A 12,873-nucleotide genomic window follows, 5' to 3' on the forward strand; every position below is an offset into this window, starting at 1 on the left:
GAGAGGGAGAGCCCATTACGTGGTGTAAGGCTTTGCCCCACCCAAATTTGAACAGTCTCAACAATCCACTAATATCCTGTCACGAGATAATTTATACTTCTTTTGATGGGCACAGTTACCAAATGACAAAATAACAGTGTTTCGTAACATAAGGGTTAAATCTTAATCTCTGAGGTTTGCAAAGCTGCTACTCGCAGTCTCCTTAAAATTTAATATACCTCGTTAATGCTTCCTCGCAAACACTGAAGGATTTTTATGATTATAATCATGTGTTACAGCACCTAGTACTGTTTCTAAGCAGCATACTAATCAGCTTAATGAGATATTACTGCACTTTTTGTTGACTAAAGCAAAATCCCTTTTATTGTTCTAAAGCCTGTCCTTTACTTTATTTTTTCCCAAAACATTATCTTGTTTTATTATGTACCAGTAAATATCATGACATTGGGTTTTTTTTGTGGGGGAGGCAAATCATAAAATAATCTCTTTAATCTCAGACTGGCGAGTGTATTGAATATAGGAACCGGAAACAAAAGTTCCAAGTGATTTGGTCTTGCAGTTACCGCCACTCTGCTCTTAGGAAAACTTTGAATTGATCCAACAGGTGCAAGTGCCACCGAGAGGAAAGGAGGACAAGTTCACCACGTAGACCCTTGATCTGTTATTAGGTGTTGAAAGTGGTGAAACATTAATAATTTAAATGTGAATGAATAATTGCAGTCTTTAAATGGAAAATACAAGGAAGACGATCTATCGCCAAAACAAATTTGAGGAGCAATGCCATATTGCGTAATTGGCATTTAATAATTCATTTTTTTATTATTGTTTTTGACTATAATTCCTTAGCATTATTATGTGTAGGTAAGGCATGAAATGCAAATTCCCCCCCCAGCCGATGCTGTTGATTCACTGCAGCACGGCGCCTGGCACAGGTCTGAACTCTCTGTTTATTTCCAGGGATGGAAGAAGCCAGTCTGTGCCTTGGAGTGTCCTCAGCGGCGCCGGAAGCTGAGCCCCACCTAAGCGGCCCCGTCCTCAACGGCCAGTATGCCATGAGTCAGAAGTTGCACCAGATCACCGCCCAGCTCAGCCATGCCTTCCCCGAGCTGCATCCACGGCCTAACCCCGAGGAGAAGACGCCTGCGCCCCTCGAGGAGAAGGCCCACGTGCCCATGAGTGGCCAGCCCATGGGCGGTCAGATGGCTCTCCTGGCCAACCAGCTGGGCCGGGACGTGGACACCAGCCTCAATGGGCGGGTGGACCTGCAGCAGTTCCTCAACGGGCAGAACCTGGGCATCATGTCCCAGATGAGCGACATCGAGGAGGACGCCCGAAAAAACCGCAAGTACCCCTGCCCCCTGTGTGGCAAGCGGTTCCGCTTCAACAGCATCCTGTCCCTGCACATGCGCACTCACACCGGCGAGAAGCCCTTCAAGTGCCCCTACTGCGACCACCGGGCAGCACAGAAGGGGAACCTCAAGATTCACCTGCGGACCCACAAGCTGGGCAACCTGGGTAAGGGACGCGGGCGCGTGCGTGAGGAGAACCGCCTGCTGCACGAGCTGGAGGAGAGGGCCATCCTGCGGGACAAGCAGATGAAGAGCAGCCTGCTGCAGCCCCGGCCCGACCTGAAGGCCCTGCCGCACGCCCAGCAGGCCCCGCTGGCCGCCTGCAGCCTGGCCCTGCCTGCCAACCACAGCGTGCCCGACGTGGCCAACCCGGTGCCCTCGCCCAAGCCGGCCAGCGTGCAGGAGGACGCGGCGCTGCCGGCCGCCGGCTTCCGCTGCACCTTCTGCAAGGGCAAGTTCAAGAAGCGGGAGGAGCGGGACCGCCACATCCGCATCCTGCACAAGCCCTACAAGTGCACGCTGTGCGACTTCGCGGCCTCGCAGGAGGAGGAGCTCATCAGCCACGTGGAGAAGGCGCACATCACCGCCGAGTCGGCCCAGGGCCAGGGCCCCAACGGCGGCGGGGAGCAGTCGGCCAACGAGTTCCGCTGCGAGGTGTGCGGGCAGGTGTTCAGCCAGGCGTGGTTCCTGAAGGGCCACATGCGGAAGCACAAAGACTCCTTCGAGCACTGCTGCCAGATCTGCGGCCGGCGCTTCAAGGAGCCCTGGTTCCTCAAGAACCACATGAAGGTCCACCTCAACAAGCTGTCGGTGAAGAACAAGGTCCCCAGTGACCCCGAGGGGCCTGTGCCCATTGGTGGCATGTCCCAGGAGGCCCACGCCAACCTGTACTCCAGGTACCTCTCCTGCCTGCAGAGTGGCTTCATGGCCCCAGACAAAGCTGGCCTGAGTGAGCCCAGCCAGCTCTACGGCAAAGGGGAGCTGCCCGGGAAGGAGAAGGAGGTCCTGGGGAAGCTGCTGTCTCCCATCTCCAGTATGGCCCACGGCGTCCCTGAGGGCGACAAGCACTCCCTCCTGGGATGCCTCAACCTCGTGCCGCCGCTGAAATCCAGCTGCATTGAGCGGTTGCAGGCGGCTGCCAAGGCTGCTGAGATGGACCCGGTGAACAGCTACCAGGCGTGGCAGCTCATGGCCAGGGGCATGGCCGTGGAACACGGCTTCTTGTCTAAAGAGCATCCGCTGCCCCGCAGCCACGAAGACACTTTGGCACACGCCGGAGTTCTGTTTGATAAGGAGAAGCGGGAGTACGTGTTAGTGGGAGCAGATGGCTCCAAGCAGAAAATGCCTGCTGATTTGGTTCACAGCACTAAAGTGGGCAATCAGAGGGACCTGCCAAGCAAGCTCGACCCTTTAGAAGGCAGTCGGGATTTTTTGTCACAAGGGCTGAACCAGGCCCTCGAATATAACCTGCAGGGTCCCGGGAACATGAAGGAGAAGCCCACCGAGTGCCCGGACTGTGGCCGAGTGTTCCGCACCTACCACCAGGTGGTCGTGCACTCCCGTGTACACAAGCGGGACCGCAAGGGCGAGGAGGACGGGCTTCACGTGGGCCTGGACGAGCGGCGCGGCTCGGGCAGTGACCAAGAGTCCCAGTCGGTGAGCCGCTCTACCACGCCAGGCTCCTCCAACGTCACCGAGGAGAGTGGGGTTGGAGGCGGGCTCTCTCAGACCGGGAGTGCCCAGGAGGACAGCCCGCATCCCTCCTCACCGTCCTCCTCAGGTAGGTCTCCAGGGAAGATGGGGGAGGAGCAGCTTGCACAAGGGCCCTCCCTGCCCAGGGTGCCTGGTTCTGTGCAGGCCTCCGTGGGGAAGGACCTTCACTGCTCTTCAAGGTCAGTTCTGAGGTCACCGTTGCTTGATGGCATATGATGAGTGGGCTGGACACTGGACCTTGCCTTTCTGCCCTGCCTCAAGGGAAGGCTGTCATTTCAACTCTTTGGCCTTTCCTTGAACACTGGCCACCAGGAGAGTAAGTTGATCCTCCTCTCATGTGGTAGGGATGGCCAGCTGGCACATTTGCCGATGGGGCCTAGCCTACCATTCCCCTGCAGTTGCCCACCAGGCCCCATTTCATGCCCTGACTCCATCTGCCATCATCTGGTCTCCAGACCTGGGGGCTGGCACTCGGCTCCATCCATGGATGTGAATGTGGAAGGTCAGACACTCACCGTCTTTCTCCTAAGTGTATTCCCATAATAGTCTCCTTTGGGCCCCCTAGTCTCCCTCCCCAGACCTAACGTATCTCCTGTCCCCTTCCAAAATGACACTGTGGCTCACCTGTCAGGTGCCTCTAACCTGAAGAACCCTGCCACTCTCCTCTGATGGTTTGGAAAAGCACAGAGGTTTGAAACAGATGCGCGACTGCATGTCTTAAATTGTACTGTGTTACATGGGCGATACAGCTTTGGGGTCTAAAATAGCAAAGCAGAAAATCTGTCATCAACATGTCTGTGAAATGCTGAAGCTTCCTGGCCCAGTTTGAAAAGAAAAAAAAAACAGTAGCCCAAGACGCCTAAATTAAAATTGCTACCTAACAGCAGGTAAGCTGTTGCCTCCATCCGTATTTCCAAAGCCCCTTACTAATGGATAGTAAATTGAAAGTTATATCTCTAGCCCTTTATAAAGAAAGCATCTCGCTAATACTGTAATCATTCTGCAACCTAACAACAGAGGAAATCATGCCATAACAAATACCCCGTTACTAATGGCAACATTGATTTCTGCAATCAGCCATTAAGTCTCGAAAATGAAAGACAGTTTGAGCCACCTCAAGGCACTGCGTTGCCCACTGTTTAAGATGTGGTGGCTCACTGTTGAGGGTCATTTTTTAAAAGTTCTTTTTTTTCTCTTCTTTTTTTTTCCCATCCCGTTTTCAATAAATATTTCAGTATTGGAGGCAATTCACTGCTCCAGTTATGAAGTAGATGCCAGTTTGGTTTTGTTGTTATTGTCATGCTTCAGTATCCCCTTCTTCTAGGGCAAAATTAGTATTAAAATAAAGTGTGAGTCTGCTGGCTTATTACAAACCAGTAAAGAATTGTTAAGACACATAAATCTGAACTGCACATTCCAGAGATTCCGATAGCACTTAATGCCGCTGCTTAAATACCCATGAAACACACTGTCTACTCCTGGAGTTCTGGGCTCGTTTGCGATTTATTTCTGGTGAGATACTCTGGAAGAGTTGAACCAGGAATGCGAGCACCTTGGAGGGGTGAGGTCACTGCACCAGTGACCACGACATGGAGCCTACGAGATGCACGGGAAGGGTTTTCAAGTTTCGCTGCCTGACGGTGGGAACTCTGTACAAATGGTCTGGGCTCCGCGGAGGCAGCAAAGTGCCAGGCGTCCTGCCGTCAGGAGGGACAATTTCCGGCCTCCTGAGAAGAGGTCCCCTCTGCCGGGGAATGTTGTCTCACTGCTTTTGGATTGGGGACCTTGACAGGGCAGAAAGCAGAGAGCACACTGGCTCTCCTAAGGTTTTGGAGTGATGTGGAGTTAACATTGACAGATTTTCATCCCTCTCCCAGACCCGCTGAAATGGAAAGGTCTCAGCAGAATATTCCAGCACCAAATGTTCGGCTTTATTAATGACGTGTTTTTCGTGTTTTTCTCACCTTCTGGCCAAGTGATAGCCTCATGCTATTCCTATCTCTGTTGTTTCCATCTCTCTAAATACTCTATGGAACAAACCCATTTTGCTTAAAAGAACCAACTGGGCTTAGGACTCCAAAGAGAATTATACTTTTTTGGTTATCTTCTTACTCTTATTTCCCTCGCTGAAGTATTTTACAATTGTGAGTACTGATTCTTTCATTTCTGGTTGACTTCTTTGTTTTCTTCATATTCAAATTAGACCCTTTCATAATTTTCTGACTAAGTAGGAAAATTGATGGCGTACCAGTATGCAGGCCGTATCAGTCGCAGGCCTGGGGCATTCAGGTTTTCCTGGGATTAGAACCCTTGACTAAATCTGGTTAGTCTTCCCTCTTGTTTCTAACACGTGTGACTTGTATAAAGTGCGATTCAAATAAGCATTTAAATAAAAATCTTGACACAATAGGTATTTTATTATTACCTGTTAGAGAGAAACCTGAAAGGTGAAGGGGAGAAAAAAAATCTTTAAGCCCTTAAGTAAAGAAAGGAGTACTTATTAAGGCTTCTGTTAAGAAGTAACCGCAAAACACGGTTTTACAAATTTCTCAGACTGCATAACAATGTCGCAAAACTTAATTTGCATCACTTGATTCTTTTTTTGTTGAAAACTGGGTCAGTAGGGCCTGAGAAACTATTTTTTCAGATCTTAACCAATGAATTCTTCTTTATAAATCGCTGCTCTTAACATGATAGTAGTTCTGAATTCATCATAAAAAACCTTTTTACAGAGAGCCTCTTAGAACAGATCTCCAGAAGAAGGCTTACAATGAGTGGCAGAGATGTCCTTTGTTATCTGATGTAATTCTTTGCAAAGGAGGATTGGGAACGGAGTGGCTGTTTAAAAATGTCTTGCTCAGACCGAGACGAAGAAGGGGTCAAGTTTGCAATCAAACAGTTATTGCGAGATGGGTGACTGTCACTGGCTGGGCTAATGTGGGATGCAGCTGTTTGTTATGTGAGCAAAAGAATGTTTGAATCAGTGAACATGTGAAAATGATTCCAGTGAACCAGAAAATGTGTTTGTTCTTTGGCTCTCCAAACTGCTGAGAACCAAGCTTAAGATCAACTGTGAAAACCAGGACCTTTGACAAATTGAGAGGTCATATTTTCTAACAGAAAATGGACAAAACTAGTCACACAGATCACTTCCGCATCTTCCCCCTTTGTTTTATTTCTGTTGTTGTTGTTGTTGATGTGACTTACCAATAATTTCACACCATCGTAGATGTCACTTCTGCCTCCGTGTACAATGCAAAGGGAAACTATTCAGAAAGCGGCAGTTTATAAATTTTACTCTTTTGTGACATTTAGAGAGCCGGGCGGCTGTTTTGATGCTCCCTCATTTCTGGCTCGCGTGCAAACACTCTGATGGCATTAATCTCTGCATCTTTCCCTAAAACCTCGTCTAAGGCTATGCTGGGATCCAAGAGCTTCAGTCTGAGTCAGAAAACCACCAAAGTTCTGTTTCTTTAGATTTTGCTTTGGAAATCACGCTCAGAATAATTAAAACTTAATGTAGTAAGAAACGATACTGTTCATTATATCCAACAGGGCAGTTACCTTCCCATTCCCGATAATTTTGGAGAGGGGCTAATTGAAGTGTTGATGGTGGGAAAGGGGTAATTGAATGCATTGACCCTCTGTTCATTAAATAAAGTCGGCTAAGTTACGTGATCAATGGAGAGCCAGGGAGAGATGCAAAGATGAAAATATCGTTAACCCCTACTACTTCTGGTGTAATATTTTGAGATGGACCAGGATTATTTGATCAGCTGGGCTAGAAGCCTTGCTGGTCGGGTCTTCTTTTGTTGCCTGAGCCGCATTCCTGAGATGCTGGGTCTCCATCCTGTGCAGGCCCATTGACCGCAGCATCAAAGGCCTTTATCCGGGCTCCCTTGCACTGACATAGGGTGTAGAGTGATATGATAGATTTTCTTTCTTTCCTACCTCTTTTTCTCCTGTGGCTCCTCCTCCCTGCCCCCATTCATGATAACCACTGCCTGCTCCACACAAACAAATCCAGGCACCCAAAAGAATGAAAAAAAAGAAAAAGAAAAAATTTAAGTCTGAGGATTAAGATCTTCATTTTTTTTTTTTTTTTTGCTTGTGCATTCCAATTGTTCTTAAAATATTTGGCAATGTCAATTAGTAACTGAGCAGAGTTAGCTGATGAACACAATTTTCCAGTAGGCTGAGCACCCTATTGTTGCCGAGCGAACAGCAGATTTCTGAGGTCATTATCATTCGCTGGTTGCTTGGCCCAGCTGCTTCCTGCTGCAAAAGCCAAACTTTATACTGGAGCTCGGGGATGGCGTGCAGCAACAGGGGGCTGGGCGGGGGAAGAGGGGAGCTGGCTGCAGAGCCGAAGACACTCATTATCAGCAGAGGAAACAGAAAGTAAAAGTTTCCAGGCAATTCCAGGAAAACTGCCCTATCAGGCTTCTCCCTCCTGTTCCTTTACAAGTACCTTCCACCTCCAGGCAGGGAATTAGAAGGACCAGGAGACGCCCCCTGGGCATTGTGGCGACTAATCTCTTTGTTGCGCAGAATTTTGGAAAACAATAATTCCATTTAAAAATTTACTTAAAAATTGTTGACCCAATCTAAGGCGTGTGAGTGATTTCCTCATGGATAGACTCCTTCATTTTCATTAAAAACAGAAAAAAAGAAAAACAAGTCTTTTTTTTTTTTAGATGAAATTAGTAACTTGAAATTAGTAAACTTGGGGATGACAAACAGGGAACGTGATTTTATTTTCCAGAGGGAACTTTTGAGCAGATAATAATCTGAAATTCCTTGTAAAATCAAATTTGATGTGGAACGCCCCCCTGCCCACCCTGGCCTCCCTTTTTCTGCCCCCCTCTCTCCCGCCCCCAGCCCCTAGTTTGGGAGCTGGTGAGTGAGATGGAAAGCTGCACTTGTTTAAAGGTCAGCTGTTACAACCAAGCACCATATGCAGCCCTTCCGTCCCCGACACGGGAGCGCGTGCGGGCGGCCGCCGTGTCTGTGGAGATTTACGGAGGCTCGGCTCGCGTGTGCCGAAGCTGTGCCCAGGCAGACGCCGGCGGGCCCTTCCTCCCAGTGAGGTGGCCCCTGCCTAGACCAATATGCTGGCCAGGCTTGGGCTGCCTCCTGGGGTGTGTCAGATGGGGCAAAGGTCAGAGGTCCAGGTGCCCTCCCTCTGCTCTCTCCCCTTCCTCTGGATCTGCGGGGTGGTCTGCCCACTGGGTCATCCTGCTGGAGCTGGGGTAAAGTAGCCCTCAGATGCTGATTCACATCCTCTTCCTCCTGTCCTGGGAGCCGGACGCCTACCAGCAGCTCCTTTCTATAAACTTCCCATTCACTTGTGCGCTTTGATGATCTTGTACCTAGAAGCAGTGATTTGGGAACACTCAGCACCTCTCTGGGGCTTTTGCTGTCTCTCTCACCCCTTTTCATGAAATCCCACTTCCATGGGGCTTCCTGATGGCGCTGTCATTTAGCATTTCAGAAAGAGAAATTGTACCGGCTCTAAAAGTCTTCAAAATGGAAGTGTGATACAGAAGACATGTGACATAAAATCCCAGAAGCAGAGCCTCCTCTGCGTCCCTGTAGATTCCCAGGATGCTGTGTTGTGTCTGAGGGATTGATCCTGGCTGAAGGGTCACTCACGCCCCACCGCCTCACCTTGCCCATCTTCAGGATGGATGCCATGTCGCCAGGGTCCCCCTCGAGGACTTCGGGGATGCTGCGTTCCTGCCCAGGGAGCTCTGAGAAGCCTCAAGTGCTCATGGAGTGCTCCTGGATGCGTGTTAACACGAGGAATGGAAACGTTCATTTAAATCTAAATTTAATGGTAATAAGAAAAACACAGAGTAGCTAAGGACAAGTTACCGTGAGGCAAAGAATTAAGCAGTCGGTTTTCAAAATAGAGCACGGAGCATTAGCTGTGTGATTCCTATGCACTGGTACAGGAGGTTCCGGGCTCAGGTCCCGGCCGCCACCTTGGGTACGTGGGGCTGGAATTAGCAGTTGGCTTTGCAAACAGCCTCAGCGTGGCCCCTGCTTGGTGGTATGGCCCAAAGCAGGTCTCGTGAGCTTCCAGGAGCCTCCTTTCTCTCTCTCTCTTGCTATGCCTGCAGGTGGCTGGAACATCCTCCCACCATGTCAGCACTGCCAGTGGCTGCTACTGCAGAGCCGGGGCAGCCTCTGTTTGGGGGCAGCCTCTGTTTGGGGGACAGCTTGGGGTCCTCCTGTTCAGCCACATCCCTTCTCCACCAGGTTGCTTATTCCTTTGAATCCCTTCTTTGGCATGACGCTTTGTGCCCTGTTTATAAGAAGCACACTCCTGAGAAGGTAAAGCCTGCCTGAAAGGCTTCCTTGCCTTATACCTCAGCCATTTGAGGTCTGCCCTCCTCTGACAGAAGGTTCTAGTAGGTGGCACTCATATCTCAGAGGGGTGGATATAGGAACAAGCTTCAATAAGCCCCTGTTTTACTGGGCCTCAAGATTCCACTGGATTCCAGAGGGAAAACAATGGGATACTTGGGGATCTTGAGCTGGGGAACAGAGGGAATCCTGGGGAAGGGTCTACGTTGGGAACATCAGCAGCATTCTGAGCCTGCGAGGTCAGAGGGGGATGAGCAGTTAGCTCCTCTCACTGTCGAGCTGTTTTGGAGTGTTGATGGTAGGGGTGGAGAAACACCTGCAGAGATCAGGAGATTGAATTTCTGCAAACATCCCAAATTCGTGATGATTGGGCTGGAACCTTTGCCATCTGCGACCCTTGGGCCTGCTTGCTGCCCTTCTGGGTTCCTCACCTCCCTCTGCCTGCCTCTCCTGCGTCGGCATCTGACAGGCGCATCCCTCCACTCTTGTGCATGGGGCTGGCACGTTGAGGGAGGCAGAGGGGGCTCCGTGAGGCCAGCAAATGCAGAGAGGGAAGTGGGCTCTCCAGCAGGGTGCAGGACAGGTGGTGGCGGGCTCTCGCTTCTCCCCGGGAATTGAGCATTACAGCAGCTGAGAGGAGCCCTGGGTCCCCCTTGCCTTTTCCTGGCAGGATGGGGCGACGGCAACATTTACTTAAGCTGTGGAGTTTGGCACCGCTGCTGCCAGGCGCCATCTGGAAAGCCCTTCTCAGAGAGCCGTGGACCCTCCCAAAAGAGCTGAGGGGAGCAGGACTTGGGCTGAGCTTCAGGGCTTTTTTCTCGGGCAGAACCTGAGCATCGAGGCACCTGAGCAGGGCTGGGGGGGTCCTCTGGGAGCCATGTCACTAAAATAGGTCCCCCGCAGTTTGGACGTGGTTTTGTCTCTGCTGGGCCTCTCCAGTTAATTCTGAGCCAGGTCTGGTTTAGCTTCTCTTTGTCAGGAGTGCACTCACTTTCCTGGGGCTGTATTTCTATTTATTTTGTATTGCATTTTGCTTGCTGCTTTCACCCAAGTCCTGGTATGTCGTGGGTGCGAAGGCATGGAACCAGCCAAGACTGTTCTGGTTAGTTACTGATACAACCTGCAACAACAGAGCTTGTTAACATCATGTAAGAATGAATATCTTGCCTCTAAAATGTGCTGGGGAGACAGGATGGAGAATTCGGCAGCCTGGCTTGTGACAGACAGGGCTGAGCTAAGCACAGAGATTTGCCACCATCCTTTCCCTGATCCACATCTTCAAAAAGGGCTGCGAGCCCCAAAACAGTGCGTGTCTGAACACTCCCCACAGCCGCCTGATGGGTGGGCTGGGCACAAAGGGAGCTGGCTGAATGCAGGGGCGCAGTCCCGGCGGGATTCCTGTGCTCGTGTTTGTTTTCTCCTCCCATCAAGAGAAAGTTGTCCAGGGCCTGGCTGCTTGTGGGACCCATCTCTTTGTTGCTGTGAGCTGGGGGTTTTGTGTGACATGTGGCATGTGTCTGAGAGAAGTGGGAGGCACAACACAGCTAAATCCTTGGCTGGGCTGCCCACCACTCCACATGGGGGGCCTGCCTCCTCTTGGGGGTCCCCAGCCAGGTGCTAGCAGGAGGAAGTGGGTGGTGGGTGGGCTTGGCTTTCAGTGCCTGGTCACTTGCTTTCAAAGAGTGGGGTCATTTTCCAGCTTCTCCTGGAAGGCAGGGGACACCTTTGGGAAACCTTTGTATGTTTTACTCTGTGCCTGGGTCCAGAACATTCCACAGAGGAATCTGTTCTTTCCCTGGCGGAGGCAACTTGCTGGACTGGAATTGAGACGGACACCAGCTCTTTTCCTTTTATTTGACCTCAGTTCCAAAGCCATGTGCTGTCTGACGAAACAGGTCCCCACTGTGGGGCTCTCTTCTCTTCATTAAAGTAATGTCCTGAAACTCTTAACGCAGTGGTTGCCATCGTGGTTTTTGGACACCCTCGGTTGTCTTCAATCATCTTGAGAGGCATTTTGGAAAATTTCCAACTTGCTTATGTTTAGTTCAACACAAAATGTGTGCAGTGGTTGTTTCCTTGAGGACCAAGACAGATACATGTTTCTCTTCATTGCTGAATATATTTTGTTAAATTTGTTGCTAAAATAGATGTTTTAGGTTTTTTTTTAAGTAATTTGCCCTGAAAAATTGAAGTGATCCTTCAGCAAAGCTGCTGTGTGACATGCAATAATCTCTGTTGTGGGAGGAGCCTCGGCATGGTTGTCATTCCCAGCTGGGGCCTGACCCCTCTCTGAAATGTCCTGTACCAGTGGCCTTCAGACTCTTTCCACTCATTCTCCTCCAAGAGGAACGTTTACTGACTTCTTTATTGCTATTATTGCTGCTTAAGGACATTTTAATCGTTATTTTTCTTACTATGAAGTAATTCCTGTTCATCTTGGACATTTAGAAAATACAGATAAATAAAAATAAAAAATAATTTTAAAACATATATGCCCACCACCACTCGGAGATAACCACTGTGAACATTTTACTGCATCCCTTTGCAGTCCTTTTTGGGCACCTAATGATGTATTTAACAAAAAAGGATCGTACTGTACATACTTCTATATGATATAGTTTTTATTTAAATGTGTCATATATTTTGTGTCATTGAACATTCTACATGAAGATCAGCAAACTTTTCCTGTAAATGGTTGTATAATAAACATTTTAGACTTTGCAGGCCGTGTGGTCTCTGTCATAACTACTAATTTTTGCCGTGAAAGGGTGTGATGGTGTTCCAATAAAACTTTCTTTACAAACACAGGTGACAGGTGGATTTGGCCATGGCTGTCTTTGCAGGCTCCTGTCCTATAGTAACAGCTCCCCCTTTTTTTTTTTAAACTTCACACAAATAAAACATTCTTTGAGAAAATATTAGAAATACAGAGAAGCAAAAGCAAAAATCTACATCAATAAAGTGATTTGACCAATCCTGTACCGCTGAGTATAATAGGACTTGCTTCCATTTTTTCATTTCTGCACCTAAATCTTTCTGATCATCTGCACAATTATTTCCTCAGGGGAAGCTCCCAGCAGTGGAATCTCTGGCCACCATAGGCAGCGCGGAGGCTGCAGATGTATGTTACCCTGCAGGGGGCTGCGTCCTGAGCCTTTTCTTCCAATGCTGGAGTTTTACCATGAGAAAGTTCCTGCTAAGGTTGGATTGAATCTGTCTCCCTGAAGCTAGGTAGTGCCTTAACACCAAGCTACTCTGTGACTCATGTGCTCATTCATAAATTCACTCATTTGTTCATTCATTCATTCATTCATTCGTTCGAGGACAAAATGCTTATTGAGTAGGTTGTGAACACCGAGCAGTGAACTAGGTACTGGGGGTGCAAAGATGAGTGGAGACACATCGCAACGTCCGGGGGCTCAGAGCCTGAGGAGCCTGG

General features: G+C 49.2%; 1 protein-coding gene across 1 annotated transcript in view; it reads left to right on the forward strand.

Moving 5' to 3' along the window:
• The first annotated feature begins 959 nt into the window (after nt 1-959).
• ZNF536 (zinc finger protein 536) overlaps nt 960-12,873 on the forward strand; it is a 228,458-nt gene continuing 216,544 nt past the window's right edge. The window contains exon 1 of the mRNA XM_058530954.1: nt 960-3,129. Coding sequence (XP_058386937.1) covers nt 960-3,129 — 2,170 coding nt within the window. The remainder of the gene's footprint in view (nt 3,130-12,873) is intronic.

This window comes from Diceros bicornis, chromosome 34 (assembly GCF_020826845.1).
Source record: "Diceros bicornis minor isolate mBicDic1 chromosome 34, mDicBic1.mat.cur, whole genome shotgun sequence".
Classification (NCBI taxonomy): domain Eukaryota; kingdom Metazoa; phylum Chordata; class Mammalia; order Perissodactyla; family Rhinocerotidae; genus Diceros; species Diceros bicornis.